Source organism: Eschrichtius robustus, chromosome 16 (genome assembly GCF_028021215.1).
Source record: "Eschrichtius robustus isolate mEscRob2 chromosome 16, mEscRob2.pri, whole genome shotgun sequence".
Lineage (NCBI taxonomy): Eukaryota > Metazoa > Chordata > Mammalia > Artiodactyla > Eschrichtiidae > Eschrichtius > Eschrichtius robustus.
Genome location: NC_090839.1, coordinates 444,498 through 462,852, shown reverse-complemented (window position 1 = coordinate 462,852; position 18,355 = coordinate 444,498). Strand labels below are relative to the sequence as shown.

The 18,355-nt window shown below is 59.4% G+C and overlaps 2 protein-coding genes across 5 annotated transcripts; one reads left to right on the top strand and one right to left on the bottom strand.

Moving 5' to 3' along the window:
• The first annotated feature begins 26 nt into the window (after nt 1-26).
• Nucleotides 27-18,212, top strand: OPRL1 (opioid related nociceptin receptor 1). 4 transcript variants are annotated; one of them, XM_068565603.1, is made up of 6 exons: nt 27-128; nt 862-966; nt 7,166-7,457; nt 11,011-11,274; nt 15,808-16,163; nt 16,270-18,212. In XM_068565603.1, exons 4-6 carry the CDS (start codon nt 11,042-11,044, stop codon nt 16,791-16,793), a joined length of 1,113 nt encoding a protein of 370 aa, XP_068421704.1. In that variant the 5' UTR covers nt 27-128; nt 862-966; nt 7,166-7,457; nt 11,011-11,041; the 3' UTR covers nt 16,794-18,212. The 4 variants fall into 4 exon arrangements, with proteins under 4 accessions (XP_068421704.1, XP_068421706.1, XP_068421707.1 ...); XM_068565605.1 differs by lacking the exon at nt 11,011-11,274; XM_068565604.1 differs by lacking the exon at nt 27-128 and having other exon boundaries at nt 835-966.
• On the bottom strand, nt 3,240-4,030 carry LKAAEAR1 (LKAAEAR motif containing 1). The gene is made up of 3 exons (XM_068565790.1): nt 3,638-4,030; nt 3,384-3,506; nt 3,240-3,299 (listed from the first exon to the last, which is right to left on the bottom strand). Exons 1-3 carry the CDS (start codon nt 4,028-4,030, stop codon nt 3,240-3,242), a joined length of 576 nt encoding a protein of 191 aa, XP_068421891.1.
• Nucleotides 18,213-18,355: the final 143 nt, after the last annotated feature.

Sequence of the window (18,355 nt, the reverse complement as noted above, 5' to 3'; positions counted from 1 at the left end):
GGCTCCGCGCCCCACGCGCCCACTCCCCACCGCCCCGCGCGCAGGAGCGCGGCGCCTCCGTCCCCACCGTCGCTTAGGATGGCCCGTGCTGATGATGGGGCCTCTGGCCCCCCGGGCCGGCTGAGTTGGTACTGCGGCAGCTGGGGGTGTGGCCGTGCCCCAGCTCTGCTCGGCGGGGCCGGTCCAGCGTTGCCGCTACGGGGTGGGGTGGGGTGGAGGTGGGGGGGCGTCCCCATAGGCTACTTGCCCCGCTCGAGGGAGAGGCCACTGGAAAGGACTGTCCCCCGTGGTCCGTCCTGGCCCGGCCCTAGCCTCTCTGGCACTGGGTGTTCTCCCCTGTGAAATAGGGGTAAGGGCGCGCTGTCACCGTGCTGTAGGGGACTTCCCAAGGAAGGGGGTTCCTGGGCTTTGGTGCCAGTGATGCCGGGGGTACTGGTTCTTATATCCGGGGTCGCCAAATGTCCCTGTCCGTGGGGCCTGGCTGAGTCCCTTTCAACCCCTCCAGTTGCCCCCAGATGTTCTACAGTTTAAAGCCACACCTCCCCTTTGCCACGAATGCCTGTCCCTTCTCTTCGGACAACTCTCCTCATATTTTATGACCTGGTCTAGCTGTGAGTTAAATTCCTTATCCCAGCATGCTTTGGGCCAGTGTCTGGGAGGCCCTGAGCCTGCTCTGGAAGTGGTCTGCAGAGTGTCTGAGTCCCCCTGGCCTCCGACCGTCTGCAGCGCCTGTCCCCTGGTGCCCAGGGCCTGCTCACAAAATGCCTTCCAGTTGCTCAAGTTGTAGGTGATCACTTTTTTCAGTGCTCTTGGGGGTATAAAGGGGAGTGGAGATTTTACATGCGCTCTTCATTCATCCAGCAAATGTCTGCGTGTCCCCTGTGTGCCAGTCAGTGGGACCTGGCAGTGAGCAGGACAGACAAGCCCCGGAGCAGACAAGAAGTGGACTTGCAGACTGGGTGAGAGGTGAGGAGGGCTAAGGAGAACCACAGAGCGCGGAGGGGGGTGTTTCAGTGCTGCCTCTTGCTCAGCACAGGACAGAGCTGGAGCCGCTAGTAGAGCAGCAGGGCAGGAGCTGAGCTGAAGAGAGTGCGGGCCAAGGTCAGGGAGGAGAGAGGGGCCCTGCAGTCTGGGGGGCCTCTTGATGCCGTGTGCCCAGGGGGCTCGGCTGCCATGTTGACAGGCTGGCTGGAACAGGGCAGAGGCTGGAAGCCTGCCCAGATGGGAGGTGGCTGCTTCTTATTTAGCCTAGATAACAGTCCTGGGAGGTAGGTCCTTCAGAGACGGGCCAGAGCTTAGTCAAGGTCACACAGCCCTGCCTATGCCATGGTGCTTGACGTGGCATCTTCACCCACCTCCTGAGACGTGTGGGGCAGCTGGATGCGGGTGTGGGTCAGCGCACTTCTCTTCCACTCAGGCCACACTCTATACGCTTCTCTGGCCCGCCCCTCCCCCTCCCAGCCCTCCATACACTGTCCTTCCTCTCGCCACCCCCGCATGTCCCCCGGCCACTTAGGCCTCTCCATGCCCCTTGCCTCAGCCCTCCTGGGTCTTCTGCCCTTCCTCTGGGGAGTCTGTCCCATGCTCCACAGGAGGAACCAAGTGGGCTGGGCAGGGGCTCATTCAAGGCTGTGCAGCAGGTAATGCTGGGGGTGGGATTTGAACCCAGGACCCTCTGTCTAGAGCATGAGCTCCCAGCCCCAGAGACCCACCTGATCCCTCACAGCCCCCAGTACATTGGGCTGTGGCCTACATGCTTTGCTTTCCCATAGCAGAAACCTCCTTCAGGCCCTGCAGAAATGTCCTTGGGCACTTTCCCGGGCCTTCTCTGCAGACCGAGGACCCCTCCCTGGTGTGGGGATCAAAGGGTGCCCATGTGCCAGCCCCACACCTGGTGCAGAGCTGTCTGTGAGGCCGCCCTCTTGCTGGCCTCCTCAGGGCGGTGGGTGCCTCTCTCGTCCTCTGTCCTCAAGTGCCTGCCTGATGCTCCCCTTCCCTGTCTCTCTGCCCCTCGCCCAAGCCACCTTCTCTTCCCCTGTTCCTTGTTTCCCCTACCTGCCTGAACCGCCCCCCGCCCCCTCCCGCCCATAGAGAGCTCCCCCCTCCCTCATGGAGCTTCCAGTCTCCAGCTCCACACACAGTTCTGGGCTTGGATCAACGCCAAGGGTGCAACAACCCAGAACAGGCGAAGGGTCCTGTGAGGGGGAAGGGCTCGCTGAGGACACAGAGGGCTCAGGTCCCCATTCTGAGCTGCGTCAGGGAGGGTGTTGGCCGCCACAGAGCAGGATTCCTTGCTGGACCCCAGCTCTGACCTCTGCCAGTAGAGGGCCCACCCCTCCAGGACCAGTTCTCTGCTGCAGGCTGGCAACTCTGCCAGAGCCTCCTGGCAGGGGAGGGCCTTGTCTGAGGCCCCCACCTCTGTAGCCCTCTGGACTGCTGGGAGGGAGGAAAAGGGAGAGCCGGCTAAGAGAAATCTCAGTCTCTGCAAAGAGCCTGTGTTGGGCAGGAGAGTAAGTTCTCGAAGGAGAGATCTGTGCAGAAACTTGGGAGGTTCTTCAGAATCCAGGGGGTTTGCAGGATGTGGGTTTGTCAGAATGGAACAAGGGCGGTGTCCTTCCTGTCCTCTGTGTGTGTGCATGTGTATGTACGTGTGTGTGTGTGTGTGTGTGTGGGGGGGGTCCAGTAAGGGGGATCACAGGGGCAGAGGAGGACTATCAGGATGGAAAGGAAAACCCGAGGGTGATTTCTGCCTGAAGGGGTCTCCCCTTCCCCAGTCTCCTGTCCAGAATGTCACCTTCCTCTCTGACCCTCTGATGGAGTGACCTGCAGTCTGGGGGCGGCCCACTTGGGTACCACTTTCTCCCTGCGGCTGCCCTTACCTCTGGGGGTGTGACTGCTGCTGCTGCAGGCTCTCCCCATCACACCCAGGCTGGGGGCTCCCACGGACTCGCAGGGCACCAGACTGCCTGATGGGGGCAGCGTGGGATTTGGGGGATTAGGGGCGTCCCTGCCCCCTGTGAGTCTGATGTCAGCCAGCTTGTAGCTTTCCACTTTGTTGGAGGAGCTGCACTCTGAGTACCCCAGTGTCTGTGACATCGGATGTGGGAGACGCAGCATCCATCCGTCCCCCTTGCCTCCCAGGGGACCTAGAGAAAGGAAGCCTAGAGACCAGGGGGCGCTTGGAAAGTGAGAACTTTATGTAGGAGGGTGGGGCGCAGTCGTGCACTGTGGGGTCGCCATCAGCGCGGGAAGATGCTGCCGTCGACTTTCTCCTCCAGAATGGTTTCCACGCGCCTCCGCTGCGGGGGAGGAGGTGCTGGGGCCGGGTGTGCGGGGCGGAGGGCGGGCTCCCCCCTCCCGGCCCTTCCCGGGCTCGCAAGCACCTCTTGACGGTCCAGGGGGTCTGGGATCCGCGTGGGCTTCAGCTGCGGCGGCAGGAACAGCTCCAGCCGGAGGGCGGCGCGCGCGGACTTCTGCCGCAGGATGAGGAGCGAGACCTCCTCCGCCTGCGGGTGCCGGGGTCAGGGCGCGGGGGTGTTGCGGAGCCTTAGCGACGGGCGGCCCCGCCGCGCCCGCAGAGCCCCGGGCCGGGTGGTCCCCCCGTCCTGACCTCGCCCCGGCCCCGCCCCTGCCTCACCCGCAGGCGGGCGTAGCGCAGTCGGAGAGCGCGGACTCGGCCGCGGGCCTCGGCGGCCTTGAGGACGCCGAGGACCCGGTCCTGGCGCTGCGCGGGCGGCTCGAGCGGCAGCGTCCACGCGCGCGGGTCAGGCATGCGGTACCCCAGCTCCGCTGACTCGCTCGGGAAGACGGAAGCGGCCGCGCCCACGTCCTCCAGCAGGTCGCCGAAGAGCAGGTGGCTGTGGCGCTGCGCGGGCCGCATGGCCGCCGGCCCCTCCAGCGTGAGGGCCCAGCCCGGCGTCGGGGGCTCCGCCTTGGCACACCCCACGCGGGCCCCTGCGCCCTGCACGCCCTTGCCCGCTCGCTCCCGCGGGACCCTGCGCGCGGTCCCCTTCGCCGGCTCTGGCTGCATCCTCGGGCCCTGCCGAGGGACGACGATGTCCCGTTGGCGCCCGCTCCTTCGGTCTGACCTGGCCCCGCCGTGGGTTCCCAGCTCCGGCCCCTCTGGACTCCGCGCAGCCCGCCTTAGGGCCCGCACCTCTGACCTCTGCACCTTTGCCGCACCTCGCACACGTCCCGGGCAGCTCGGCCTCCTTACTCACTCCTGCATTCCGCTAGAACTTTCTGATCCACTCCCTTCCTGCCCACGGGCTGTTTCTCCCGCCCTGAGTTGACCTCAGGCACTACCCAGGGGTGGAGACAGCTTGAGACTGCTCTGGGTGAGGCTAGGAGGACACTTCCTCCCATGCCAGGACCCTCGCTGTGTTCAGTCCCCCATGTCTGCGTAGGCCTCAGATCCCTCTGTCTTAGTGTTAGGGGCTGGAGATGGAGGGGGTGGGCCTTCATTATATCTTGGGCAGAGGACTCATGCTTTTCTGGGAGATGTGTGTGCGTTTGATGTTGTTGTGTGGGTCCGTTTGTGTGTCTGTGGGAGGTCTCACTTGTGTGCGGGGGAGTCGCAGAATCGAATGGACAGCTGGCTTGCTGCAGGGGAGACGCCATCCCCCCAGCCTGTCCCCCGCTGGGTCTAGATGGAGTAAAAGGGAGAGAGGAGCTCAGGGAAAAGGTGGTAGAGGGGGAAGGGCCCACGAGGTGGGACAGGGAAACACCGCGGAAGTCCCGGTGCAGCCCTGCAGGGCTCCTTTCCTCGCCCGGCCCAGCCCACAGCACCCCAGACCCCGGGCCCCAGATCCTGGGCCGGGTCCTGGCCCACACTGGGACAGAGGCTGGCGTCCGCTCCCTCCCCCGCCCCGTCCCTAGCGGCGGCGGTCGAGTGCCCGGCCCTTGCCTCCCATTTCCACACCCCATACTTTCCGCCTTCTCGGGTCTGGGCCTCCAACGCAGCCCAGACTCTCTGGGACTTGTTGACGCGGTTGCTCGGCAACCAGGAGGCCCGCCCCTCCCCCAAGCCAACGGGGGCGGAGCGAGCCCTCGGGGAGGTGCGTGGTCAGAACGGCGGTCGGTCCAAGTGCGCTGAGGTCCTCGGCCAGATGCCCCGCCCCGGGACCTCCCGGCTGTCAAGGACCACGAGGGAGATGACCGCCAGCTTTAACAGCCCGGGTGCGCTCTTTTTCCTTTCTGAAGAGCCCCAAACGCACTCTTCTGCGGGCTGTGGGCCTAGCTTCCTGGCTGGAGAGGTCTTTGCTGGCTAGTTTTGGGGTCAAGGGGCGCAGATCTGAGGAGACCTTCGTGGGTGAGCCCCTTCCCCCTCTTCATGGCCCACAAGGCCTCCCACAGCAGAACTCAGGACTCTTCACCTCTTCCAGGGCAAGTCTGGGGGTCCCAGGGGTGGTGTCGGAACAGAGTCGGTTTTTTGTTTTTTAGACCATTGGTTTTTTTTAAAAAAAATATTTATTTTCTTCCTTGTTTTCAAATAAATTTATTCATTTATTTATTTTTGGCTGCATTGGGTCTTTGTTGCTGTGCACAGGCTTTCTCTAGTTGTGGAGAGCTGGGGGCTACTCTTCGTTGCGGTGCGCGGGCTTCTCATTGTGGTGGCTTCTCTTGTTGCGGAGCCGGGTCTCTAGGCGCACGGGCTTCAGTAGTTGTGGCACAGGGGCTCAGTAGTTGCGGTTCGAGGGCTCTAGAGCGCAGGCTCAGTAGCTGTGGCACACGGGCTTAGTTGCTCCGCGGCATGTGGGACCTTCCTGGACCAGGGCTCGAACCCGTGTCCCCTGCATTGGCAGGTGGATTCTTAACCACTCCGCCACCAGGGAAGTCCTTTCTTCCTTTTCTTTTTGGGCTGTGTTGGGTCTTAGTTGCGGCGCATGGGCTCTTCGTTGCGGCACGCGGGCTTCTCTCTAGTGGTGGTGTGCACGTTTTCTCTCTCTCCTTGAGGCGCACGAGCTCAGTAGTTGTGGTGCGCGGGCTTAGCTGCCCTGCGGCACGTGGGATCTAAGTTCCCCGACCAGGGAGCAAACCGCGTCCCCTGCATTGGAAGGCGGATTCTTTACCACTGAACCACCAGGGAAGTCCCCAGACTCGGGTTTTGATTTCTGGGTCCTGGGTCCTAGATTTCTGTAATTTATTTGTGCATTTGTTAATTGCATAATATTTTATAACTGATTCACTTAATTGATTAATTCTTTAATTTGTTCGTGCACTCGTCAGATTATTCTGGATTCATTAATCCATGTACTCATTCCACAGTTGATGTTAGGCCAAAATTAGTGCATTAAGTCCATAATTTGTTAAAGTATTGGTGGTTCCCACAGTGTAAACATGCCTCTCCCCTTCATTCATGGATGTACCAAGGTGGTCACTGAGGCCCATGGATGGTGCCGCTTTGGGAGTTCACAACCTGAGTCCCTGAGGGGAGAGACTGTCCTGGCTTTGGGGGTGGGGTCTCAGCTGAGGTTCTGGCCTTTCTGAAGCAGGCTGTTGACTGTTCCCATTGATTTTGGAAGCTTGCTCTGGCCTCCCAGTGAGAGGGTAAGCTTTTTTTTTTTTTTTTTTAATACATCTTTATGGGAGTGTAATTGCTTCACAATGCTGTGTTAGTTTCTGTTGTACAACAAAGTGAATCAGCCATATGCATGCATATATCCCCATATCCCCTCCCTTATGTGGCCCCGTATCTCCGGAGCTGGCATGCCATCCCCTCCTTCCCAAAGCTGCATGGAACTGTCCATCCTTCCAGCCCCCAAGCCTTTGCAGGAGCTCTTCCCTGGATGCTTCCCCTTCCCGCCGCCGGGCTTGTGCCTTTAGGGTGAGGCCTGGGCCTTGGGATTCAGCATCACTGAGGGGCTTTTGAAGGCAAAGGTCTCTGGGCTCCAGAAGAAGCAGTGAGGGCTTAGGCAGGCTGACCTACCTCCTTCAAGCAGTCCTCCTGGATACACACAGCCCAGGCCAGTACCACCTCTGGCCCTCACTCTGCGCTCCCACAGGAGTGAGTTCTCTGAGACAGGAGTCTGGGCCCTCCTCTCAGCTTCCCAGGGTCCCGGGCCAGGGAGATGCGGGGAGGAAGTGACTTGCACTTGGGGAGAGGGGGAGAATGGGCACCCTCTCCTGCAAGAAGGGGCTTGTAACTTTCCCTCTGTTTTTGTAGGATTGAAAACCTTGGACACCCTCTCCTCCCTAATTCCCAGAGGGCCTGGTGTTGGCACAGTTCACATTCCTGAGAGGAGCTTCTTGCTGCTTCTCCACCCCCCTACGGCTCCCCTGGGAGGGGAGGTGCTCCCTGCGTCTGGGGCCCAGCCACTGGGAGGCCCCGGGCCACGTCTCCCGCCTGTTTCTGTGTCCAGGATTCACGTGTTTTTCAAGGGCTGATGGAAATGCTGAGATCTGAGAGCATGCTGATCAACGCCAAGGCCTGAAAGTAAAACTTCAAAATAGTATTAGTAAGTATTATGAAATGACTGCAAAATTTAATATTATATTGCAAATCTACACTTCTCTGTCACTGTATGTGAATATTAGGAAGTTAAAATCACAAGGAAAAAGTAGTATTTTATGAAGAAGCCCAGAATTATGAAAATCCGTTTACTTTTTTTTGCACGCAGGCTTTTCTCTAGTTGAGGCGAGCGGGGGCTACTCTTCGTTGCGGTGTGCGGGATTCTCATTGCGGTGGCTTCTCTTGTTGCGGAGCACGGGCTCTAGGCACGCGGGCTCAGCAGTTGTGGCTCGCGGGCTCTAGAGCACAGGCTCAGTAGCTGTGGTGCATGGGCTTAGTTGCTCTGCGGCACGTGGGGTCTTCCCGGACCGGGGCTTGAACCCGTGTCCCCTGCACTGGCAGGCGGATTCTTAACCACTGCGGCACCAGGGAAGCCCCATTCCTTTTACTTTTTAACAGCACAACTGGCCTGGTGACTGAATCCCTGGGGATGGCTGTTCTGGGTGAGGCTGCTGGCGACTGTGCTTTGATTCCCGTGCCCGACTCCCGGGGGTGGGGGGGTGGCAAAGCATATGCGGACCGAGGGGCAGCAGACAGTGTGCCATCTGGCGTTGACGGGCCCTGAGTCACTGCGTGCAAGAGTGAGGTGCGTTCACCCCAGTTTGTGGGTGTCACCGGCACTCTGGGACCTGGGTCCTGCCCGGAATGCCTGTGACCTCCAAGTGTAGCCCTGGTCAGGCTGTCACTTGATATGTTGCGGACCCGTGTTCTGTGCTGTCATTCACGTAAGCTGCGTGTCTTGGGCTGTCGCTGGTACCCTTGCATGTTTTGTTTGGCCTGCATATGATGTGTGTGTTTGGGGTTGTCTTGCTTTGATACAGATGCTCACGCGTGTTCCCTGCTGCCCCACGTGTGACACATACGTTCTGTGTCTTATCCTGGCCGTACAGGGGTCGAGAGAGGCTGGGCCATTTCCTGGGCCAGGCCCCCTTTGTGGGAACCCTGCAGGGTCCAGGGCTGGGGGCTACCATCCCCAGGGAGTGTCGTCAGCACCCTGGCCTGGCCCCCCACCGTCCTGTCCTTGGGCTGAGACTGCCCGTGCGGGCAGGTGGGCCCAGGCGTCCTTGTCCTCGGTGCTGTCTCCGCCCGATGTGCCCTCATGGGAGGTCTGTCCAGAGGGGAACTCACACCCAGCCTCAAGGCAGCCTCCTAGCCCCGCCCTTTCCCCAGGCCGAAGGCCATTAGGAAGTGCAGCTTCGTAAACTGGCGGGCAGGTGGGCCCAGGTAGTGGGGGTGGGAGGGGCTGAGGTTGGCTGCTCAGGCCTCGGGAAGCCCAGGTCGGGGAGGCTGCAGGAGGGCAAGCCCCTGGGGTTCCTGCCCTGCCAGGCTCCCAAGGTCAATGGGATGGGGCTTCGAGCTTTGCCTGGAGAATGTGGTGCACGTGTGTCCCCTGGGCATCTGAGGCTTTGATCTGCCTCTTCTCCCGTGTCTACCTCGTGCCTCACGTGCACCCTAGTGTGGGTTTGCGTGGGTGTGGCCCATGCGTCTGTGGGTCCCTTCGAGTGTCTGTGCGTCCTCTGAGCATGTACCCATGTCTGTTTGTTCACCTGTGTGCCTATTTGGGCATCTTTGTGTGTGTTTTTGTGAGTCTTCGTGTCCTGAGTGCCTCTGTGGATGTGCCCCATGTCTCCACACGTGTCCCTGGGTCGACTGCAGTGAAGATGCAGAGATAAGTCCTGGGGGACAGCCTGGGATGCTGAGCCCTAGGGTATTTGCCTGCTCTGTCCTCTCCTGATTCGCCAGGTATCCTAGCGACGCTGCTGCCAGTCGCCTAGCAACCAGGTCCCCATCCTTGGAGACAGATGCTCCAAGCAGGGTCTGGGCTGTGTGGGCAGAGCCCGGGCAGGAAGAACGACCCCTTGACTGGGTGGGGCTGGCAATTCAGCTCAGGGGTCACCCACAAGGCATGTGACCTCAGGGATGGGAAGGAGGCAGCTCTACGTTCTGCTGTGTGGGTGCTGGGGGCCCAGGCTGTGAGCGAATGATGTTCAGATGTTGTTCAGGGACCCAGCTGTGGCAGAGGTGCCCTTGGTGGGTCTTCAGGTGGCAGACAGACCTAGCTTTGAACGCTGTCTCTGCCACTTTGACAGGTGGCTTCACACTGCTGAGGTGCTGAGGCTTACTGCTCTTCTTGGCACAAAGGTGGTGCTGAGGCCCACAGTTAGGGGTAGTGGGGATGGACAAGCTCGTGCTTGTGACGGGCTTGGCACCCAGGAGGCACACGGGACACACTGGACAGTCCAGACATCCTGCTTGTTTATGAGGCTCTGATCTGATCAGGGCTGGCTGGGCACGGCCCCAGCCACCCAACCGGCGGCCCCCTGTGGCTCAGCTGCCCTGGGATCCCAGCTGAGAGGCGCTGTTCTGGGCATGGAACTCCGACTGGGGCAGGTCTGAGTCCGTCCAAGGCCCTGCTTCTGTGTGAGATGCAGCTTCACGTCTGTCTCTGTCTTGTGTGTGTCTCTCCGAGTCTCCGTTCCATGCCTTTGTGTGTTTCTGCATGTCCTTTGTGTCTGTTCTTGTGTGTTTGTCGCTGTGTCTCCATGTGTCTGTCCCTGAGTCCCTGTGTGTCTGTGTGTGTGTGTGTGTGTGTGTGTGTCCGTCCACGTGTCTGAGTTCTCACGTGCACCTCTGTCCCTGTGTCCATGTGTTCGAGCCTGTCTCTGCCTGGGCTCTGTGGGTCCAAGCCTCTCTCTGTTGTTCATCTCTAAGGGTGCACCCTGGTCCCTTTGCATCTGTCCCCATCCAGCCTGGGGCCCCCTCCTCCATCCTGCACGGCCCCTCCCCCTCTGGAGCTGCAGCCTCCTCCCCTCCCCCAGCTCCGTGCACCAGGCTGCTGCGTCTGGTCTGGCGTCTGAGAAGGAGAAGGAGCAGCTGCCACTGAGCGGCAGCCGCAGTCCCGTCCAGACCCAGAGCTGAGTCGGGCTGGCGCTCCCAGCCCTGCTCTGCTGCAGGCCGAGGGTTCGGGTCTCCGGGGTCCCAGCTCCCAGGGAGGTCACCGAGGTAAGGCTGAGCCGCTGGGGGCTGGCGTGGAGGTGACCTGCGGTGGCCGCAGCCCTCAGGCAGGGCTGGGGAGGGGCAGCAGGAGGCCCTGTGCTCGGTTGCCCTGTGTCCAGTGTTCCAGGTGCTTCTGGGCGTGTCTTGGTCCCTTTTGTGTCTGCGTGTGCACGAGGGCAGCTTTGGGCATCTGTGTGTGTGTGTGTGTGTGTGTGTGTGTGTGCGCGTGCGTGTGTGTGTCTGTGAGCCCCCGTGGGTGGACACATCCCGCTGCGTAAGCGCATCCCATGTGGGAGCCCGCAGGCCAGCTGAGACTGTGTCCCTGTGTGTGTGCACGTGTGCCCCTGTGTTCGTGTATCCCTGTCCCTGGCATACACGTTTGCGTGTCTCCGTGTGCCCCTGTGTGTGTGTGTATGTGTGTGCGCACGCAGTGCCTCCGTGTCTGTGGCCCGGGGCAGGGTGGGTGCTGGGTGCCGCGCTCACATGCCCCTGTGCCTTCCCAGGTACCGTGGGGCTTTGCGCACAGGGCGGGGCATGGAGTCCCTCTTCCCTGCCCCGTTCTGGGAGGTCCTCTACGGCGGCCACCTGCAGGGCAACCTGTCCCTCCTGAGCCCCAACCACAGCCTGCTGCCCCCGCACCTGCTGCTCAATGCCAGCCACGGCGCCTTCCTGCCCCTCGGGCTCAAGGTCACCATCGTGGGGCTCTACCTGGCTGTGTGCATCGGGGGGCTGCTGGGGAACTGTCTCGTCATGTATGTCATCCTCAGGTAGGCTGGGCGCCACCCCCCCCCCCGACCCAGTTTCCCACTGGTGGGTCCCGAGCAGCTGCCGAGGGGAAAGGGGCAGGCGCTGCTCTGGCAGGCTTGGCAGGTGGGGATCTCCCATTCCCCTCTTCAATTCCCGGTCCCCCTGCCACTGGGCAGGGTCAGTCCTGAGGCCCTGGTGGCTCAGCTCCTCAGGGCGGAGGCACTTGACTGTGGGGAGAGGGAGAGCCAGGGGCCAGTCCGGGTGTGGGAGGAGGTGCAGCTCTGTCCCAGCTGGAGCGTCACCCTGACTCCTGAGAGGTGACGTTCCATCTGAGCCGTGGGCCAGGCTCCCAGCCAAGCTGCCGCGTGAGTACCCCACGGGCCCCCACAGTGATCCCGGAAGGCACCTCTTGTCGGCGGCGTCCAGGTCCGGCGCTGGGACAGCCTCACGAAGCCCCTTCCTCAGCTCCGGGGCTCCGTGTTCACCGCTGGTGTTTGGGCCGATTCCAGCATTTGCTGGCGCTCAGAATGGGAACGCTTGTGGGGTCAAGGATGGCAGCCACGCTGCTGGGGGGACATAATGGGGGATGGCGTGGGGACATTGTGGAAGGATGGCCGAGACAGTATGAGGGGACAGCATGGGGAAACAAAGTGGGAAGAGCGTGGGAGAGAGTGTGGGGACAGCGTGGGGGACAGCGTGGGGACAGCGTGGGGGACAGCGTGGGGGACGGCATGGGGGACAGCGTGGGGACGGCATGGGGAGCCAGAGTGGGAAGAGCATGGGGGGGGAGTGTGGGGACAGGGTGGGAACAGTGTGTGGGGATGGCATCGGGACGGCGTGGGGACACACGCACGTGTGCATGTGTGTACACACGTGCATACATGTATGTGTACGCATGCATGTGAGCATGTAAATGGTTGTGTGTACACACATGGGAGTGTGCACCCGTGTGAATGTGTACACGTATGTGAGTGTGTGCATGTCTGGGTGTGTGCACTGCACTTTGTACATACATCTGTGTGCATGGACACAATACACACGAGCATGTACGTGTTTGTACATGTATGTGAGCGTGGGCGTGAATGCGTGAGCGTGAACACATACACATGTGTGCATGTGGGTACACGCACATGTGCTTGTGTATGTGTGTACACACGTGCATGTGTGCACATGCATGTGTGCATGTGCACACACCTTTGTGGCTGTGTCCGTGTGTGTGCATGTGTGTAAGCATGCCCTTGTACATTTGTACGTGCTGGTGTGTGTCGTGTGTGTGCTCAGACAAGGGGCTGGGAGGAGCAGCCGCCCTTCCCCCAGTGCTGACCCCGGGGTACTAGACTCACGTGCCCCTTCGTGGCTGGATGGTGTGCTATGGGTGAGAAATGTGGGTGGGGGTGGGCTTGTTCCTCCTTCCGGTTGTGAGTGTTTCTTTTGGGGCCTCTCCTCTGCGCGGGGGCATCAAAACCCTCAGAGGCACGTCTTGATTAGAGCAGAGAGGGGAGGTCGTCTTGCCCACGAGCAGTCCCCACGGAGAGTGGTGCCCGCGAGCTGCTATGAGCACGCCGGGCTCAGAGGCAGAGCGATGTGTTCTGAGCCGTGGGGCTGGGGGGGACTGCCTCAGCGGCCAGAAACACCCAGCTCCAGTCCCTGCTCTTTTTTTACAGACAATGTTCTTAAAGCAGTTTTAGGTTCACAGCAAAATTGAGGAGAAGGTACAGCGGTTTCCCATATAGTCCCTGCCCTGCCCTCCCCTCCCCAGGCATAATCTCCCCCATTATCAACATCCCCACCAGAATAGTACATTTTCACAACTGATGAACCTACATTGATACATCATAATCACCCCAAATCCATCGTTTACCTTAGGGTTCCCTCTTGGTGTTGTACTTTCTATGGGTTTGGACAAATATACAATGGCACGTATCCACCATTACAGCATCACACCGAATAGTTTCATTGCCCTAAAAATCCCATGCTCTGCCTTCTCCTCCTTTCCCACCTCCCAACCCCTGGCAAACACTGATCTTTTTACTGTGTTCATAGTTTTGCTTTTCCAGAATGTGGAATCATACAGTCTGTAGCCTTTTCAGATCGGCTTCTTTCACTTAGCAATATGCATGTAAGGGTCCTCCATGTCTTTTCATGGCTTGATAGCTCATTCCTTTTTACTGCCGAATAATATTCCATTTTCTGGGTGAGCCACAGTTTATTTATTCATCCACCTACTGGAGGACATCTTGGTTGCTTCCAAGTTTCAGCAACTATGAATAAAGCTGCTATAAACATCCGTGTGCAGGTTTTTATGTGGATATGTTTTCAACTCCTTTGGGTAAATATCAAAGGGTGGGTGATTGCTGGATCTTATGGTGAGAGTCTGTTTTGTAAGAAACTGCCAAACTGTCTTTCAAATGGCTGTACCTTTTGACATCCTCACCAGCATTTAGTGGTGTCAGGGTTCCAAATGTTGGTCATTCTAATGGGTATGTAGTGGTATCTCATTGTTGTTTTATTTTATTTTGTTTTAAAAAAATTATTTTTGGCTGCGTTGGGTCTTCGTTGCTCTGCGCGGGCTTTCTCTGGTTGCGGCGAGCGGGGGCTACTCTTCGTTGCGGTGCACGGGCTTCTCATTACGGTGGCTTCTCTTGTTGTGGAGCACGGGCTCTAGGGTGCAGGCTCAGCAGTTGCGGCGCACGGGCTTAGTTGCTCCGCAGCATGTGGGATCTTCCCGGACCAGGGCTCGAACCCGTGTCCCCTGCATTGACAGGCGGATTCTTATCCACTGAGCCACCAGGGAAGTCCTCATTGTTGTTTTAATTTGCATTTCTCTGATGACATAGGTGGAGCATCTTTTCATGTGCTTCTTTGCTGTCTGTATATCTTCTTTGCTGAGGGTCTGTTAAGGTCTTTGGCCCATTTTTAACCAGGCTGTCTTTGTGTTCTTATCGTTGCGTATTAGGAGTTCTTCGTGCATTCTGGACAGCAGTCCTTTGTCAGTTGGGTCTTCGTCAAATCTTTCCTCCTGTCTGTGGCTGCTCTTCTAGTTCTCTTGACCCACTTTTCCTTTTACCAGCTCTGTGGCCTTGAGAAGACCATTTAGGTCCTCTGAGTCTGAATGTCCTCCTGTGCAGACTGGGCATCAAAATAGTGCTTCTGAATCTTAAATGAGTTGAAATCCAAGTGAAGAACTTGGCACAGGCATCTGCCATCATCACTGTCCTTGTTATTTGGTCATGATTAAGGCCTCTTTGAGCTTATTCTTAATCTCTCTCTAAGAGGCAGAACGAAACCCCAGATTCCTTCATGGCAGCTTAATTGACATGGAAGATTGTTGTCTCTGGTGTTGCCACTGTCACCAGCACCACCACCATCACCAGCACCACCACCACCACCATCACCAGCACCACCACCATCACCAGCACCACCACCACCACCATCACCAGCACCACCACCATCACTATCACCATCACCAGCACCACCATCATCACCAGCACCACCACCATCACCATCACCATCACCAGCACCACCACCATCACCAGCACCACCACCATCACCAGCACTACCACCATCACCATCACCATCACCAGCACCACCACCATCACCAGCACCACCACCATCACCATCACCATCACCAGCACTACCACCACCACCATCACCATCACCAGCACCACCATCATCACCAGCACCACCACCACCATCACCACCACCAGCACCAGCACCACCATCATCACCATCACCAGCACCACCACCACCATCACCAGCACCACCACCACCACCATCACCAGCACCACCACCACCAGCACTAGCACCACCATCACCAGCACCATTGCTGCCACCACCACCACCAGCACCATCGCTACCACCACCATCACCACCACTGTCGCTAGCACCATCTCCACCACCACCACCACCATTGCCAACACCACCATAATTACCACCATCACCAACACTACCACCATCACCACTACAACAACTATTAATTCATTTAGCAGATAGTTATTAAGCACCCACAATTTCTCCAGACCCATGCCAGGTTCTTGCATACAATCAGACCCCATTAGCATCTGTCCCATCCCTGTCACCATTTCCTGTCTCGGTTGCTAGGCAACAGTGAGGCCTGGTTTGGTGTGCTCTTCCAGGTTCTGGAGTCCCTGGAAACCTCTGGTGGTGGAAGGGCCAACATTTTGGTCCAAGAAGGGTCTTGGGGGAGACTTGAAAGGGAGGAGGACAGGTTCTTTGTCTTATGAGTCCTGTCTCTGCTCTCATGCAGGGTCAGGCAGACACTCTGCTCCCCCCCACCCCACACCCATCTTTTCCAAGGCAGACAAGTCTTTAGGTTGCGAACCATTTTTTGTGTGCTGTAAGTACTTGAAGAATTTGTTAAAATACTTGCCTTCAGGCTCCATGGCGTTGGGCTGGGCCCATGAACCTACATTTTAGCAGGGGGCAGAGTGGGTTCCCCCTGTGATGGCCAAGAGGAAGGGCCCCTTGCCCTTTGCTGCCAGGTCTGCCAGGTCTGCCAAATGAAGCCTTCTTCCTCCCCGTCCTCTCTGCAGACACACCAAGATGAAGACAGCTACCAACATTTACATCTTTAACCTGGCCCTGGCAGACACTTTGGTGCTGCTGACACTGCCCTTCCAGGGCACAGATGTCCTGCTGGGCTTCTGGCCATTTGGGAACGCCCTGTGCAAGGCAGTCATCGCCATTGACTATTACAACATGTTCACCAGCACCTTCACGCTGACCGCCATGAGTGTGGACCGCTATGTAGCCATCTGCCACCCCATCCGTGCCCTTGACGTCCGGACATCCAGCAAGGCCCAGGCTGTCAATGTGGCCATCTGGGCCCTGGCCTCTGTTGTTGGCGTTCCCGTTGCCATCATGGGCTCGGCACAGGTTGAGGATGAAGGTCAGTGCAGGGGACCCTCCTCCCCAGTGCCACGCTCGCCTGGCTCTGGGTGGCTCTCTCCCTGCCCGCCTGCCCGCCTGCCCTGACCCTGCTTCTCTCCCTGCAGAGATCGAGTGTCTGGTGGAGATCCCCGCCCCCCAGGACTACTGGGGCCCCGTGTTTGCCGTCTGCATCTTCCTCTTCTCCTTCATCATCCCCGTGCTCATCATCTCCGTCTGCTACAGCCTGATGGTCCGGCGGCTGCGAGGCGTCCGCCTGCTCTCCGGCTCCCGGGAGAAGGACCGGAACCTGCGGCGCATCACGCGCCTGGTGCTGGTGGTGGTGGCTGTGTTCGTGGGCTGCTGGACGCCCGTCCAGGTCTTTGTGCTGGTCCAAGGGCTGGGCGTCCAGCCAGGCAGTGAGACTGCGGTGGCCATCCTACGTTTCTGCACGGCCCTCGGCTACGTCAACAGCTGCCTCAACCCCATCCTCTACGCCTTCCTGGACGAGAACTTCAAGGCCTGCTTCCGCAAGTTCTGCTGCGCGCCCAGCCTGCGCCGGGAGATGCAGGTGTCAGACCGCGTGCGCAGCGTTGCCAAGGATGTGGCTGTTGCTCGCAAGACCGCTGAGATGGTGCCACGGCCGGCATGACTAGGCGTGGATCTGCCCATGGTGCCTGTCAGCCCGCAGAGCCCATCCACGCCCAACACGGAGCTCACCCAGGTCACCGCTCTCTAGGCTGACGTGCAGCTGCCCATCACCAGCCTCCACGGGCCACCCTGTGGCCTTGGAGGGTCCGGTGACATCATGGGACAGGTCAGAGCATTAGGGCTGCCCCGAGGCCCTGGTCATACTAAAGCTGCCCTCCTAGTGGAGGGCGGGGAGGGGGTGCAAGGACTCACTGGTGAGCATGCCCGGCAAGAGCCACCCCGGCACTGCCAAGCTTCATGGACTGTTCTGGCCTCTCCCCTGCTGCCTCCCGCTCCGGGTGGGCACACAGCTGGAAGCGTGACAGCAGCTGTACAGTCCCACGTGCCCCTCGTGCTGTGTGCTGTCTGCATGGAGCCTTGCAGTGTCTCCTCTGGGCAGCTGGATGGGCCTGGCGCTGCCTGGAGAGCCCAGTGGGCATCCCTGGGCAGTGGGACTCGCCCTGAGAGTGGAACTCCTTTAGGAGGCTTCTCAGCAAGCCTGTTCCCTCCAGGACGCATGAGCTGTTGCGCCGCAGACATGGCCGTTCAGGTTTGCGAGGTGGCCAGGAGGACCGCCGCAGGCCACCCTGTCATCTGTGAAGCAGCCCCATGTGCCTGGTCTCAGCTGTGGGGTGGGGAGGGCTCTGTGGTGCTCTGTCTGGGTTGCCTGGGCCCCCCCTCGGGCTGTGCCTCAAAGCCCCCCTTTCAGACTCCATCAGAGGTCAGCGGCTGTGCAGCTGTCAGGACCCTGTGTCCTGCTTGGGTCCTGGTGGCCTTGGAAGGATGCCAATTGGGACAGGTTCTGCCCTGCACCCCCAGTGACTGATGCCCTGCTTCACTTACAAGCCTCCAGTTATCTGTGGGGGGATGCCTGAGCTTCCCAGTCAGAGGCGGCTTCGTATGCAGAGTTGGAAGGAGAGCTGGGGCTGGCAGACCTGCTTGAGGGAGGCTGCAAGGACCATCTGAGCCGTGGGGACCCTGCCCGCTGTGACCACCCAGAGAAGTACCCTCCCAGTCTGCAGATGGAGGCTGCAGGTCGGTGACTTGGCAAGCGTTCTCCCTGCAGACAAGCTGCTGAAACATCTGCAGTGGTAGAGCTGCCTCTGCCTGCCAGCTGAGCTGCAGACCTGGCCAGGTTAGCTGAGGCACCTGGAAGGAGGACAAGGTGCTGACTCTGGACTGGCCTCTCCTGCTTTGGGGGCCCCGGCCCTGTGGGGTCGTTCCTGGGGAGGACGGGGCTCTGTCCGTGCTGCCAGCAGCGGGAGGCTCTGAGAACCAGAGCCGCTATGGCTGCAGCATTTTCGTGCCAAGGCTGAAAGACATGTGCATTTGTGCCGGTGTAACATGTGTCTCCCTGTATCTATGCATGTGGACAGTGTGATTTCCCCTGCACGTAACCAGCCCTGAACTGTCTCCAGGGGCCATGTTGGAGGGTCAGAATAACCCCCTGCACGCTGGTCAGGGCGCTCTGCTTGCAACAGGTGTTTCTGACTCTTTGGGGGGCCATGGGGGTAAATTCTCTGG

Coding starts and splice junctions, on each gene's coding strand:
- LKAAEAR1 (XM_068565790.1), bottom strand. CDS start 4,030: ATGCAGCCAGAGCCGGCGAAGGGGACCGCGCGCAGGGTCCCGCGGGAG. Junction 3,507..3,637: donor TGCGCTACGCCCGCCTGCGG/GTGAGGCAGGGG, acceptor CGGCACCCGCAG/GCGGAGGAGGTCTCGCTCCT. Junction 3,300..3,383: donor ACCCCCTGGACCGTCAAGAG/GTGCTTGCGAGC, acceptor CCTCCCCCGCAG/CGGAGGCGCGTGGAAACCAT.
- OPRL1 (XM_068565603.1), top strand. CDS start 11,042: ATGGAGTCCCTCTTCCCTGCCCCGTTCTGGGAGGTCCTCTACGGCGGC. Junction 11,275..15,807: donor GTCATGTATGTCATCCTCAG/GTAGGCTGGGCG, acceptor TCCTCTCTGCAG/ACACACCAAGATGAAGACAG. Junction 16,164..16,269: donor GGCACAGGTTGAGGATGAAG/GTCAGTGCAGGG, acceptor CTCTCCCTGCAG/AGATCGAGTGTCTGGTGGAG.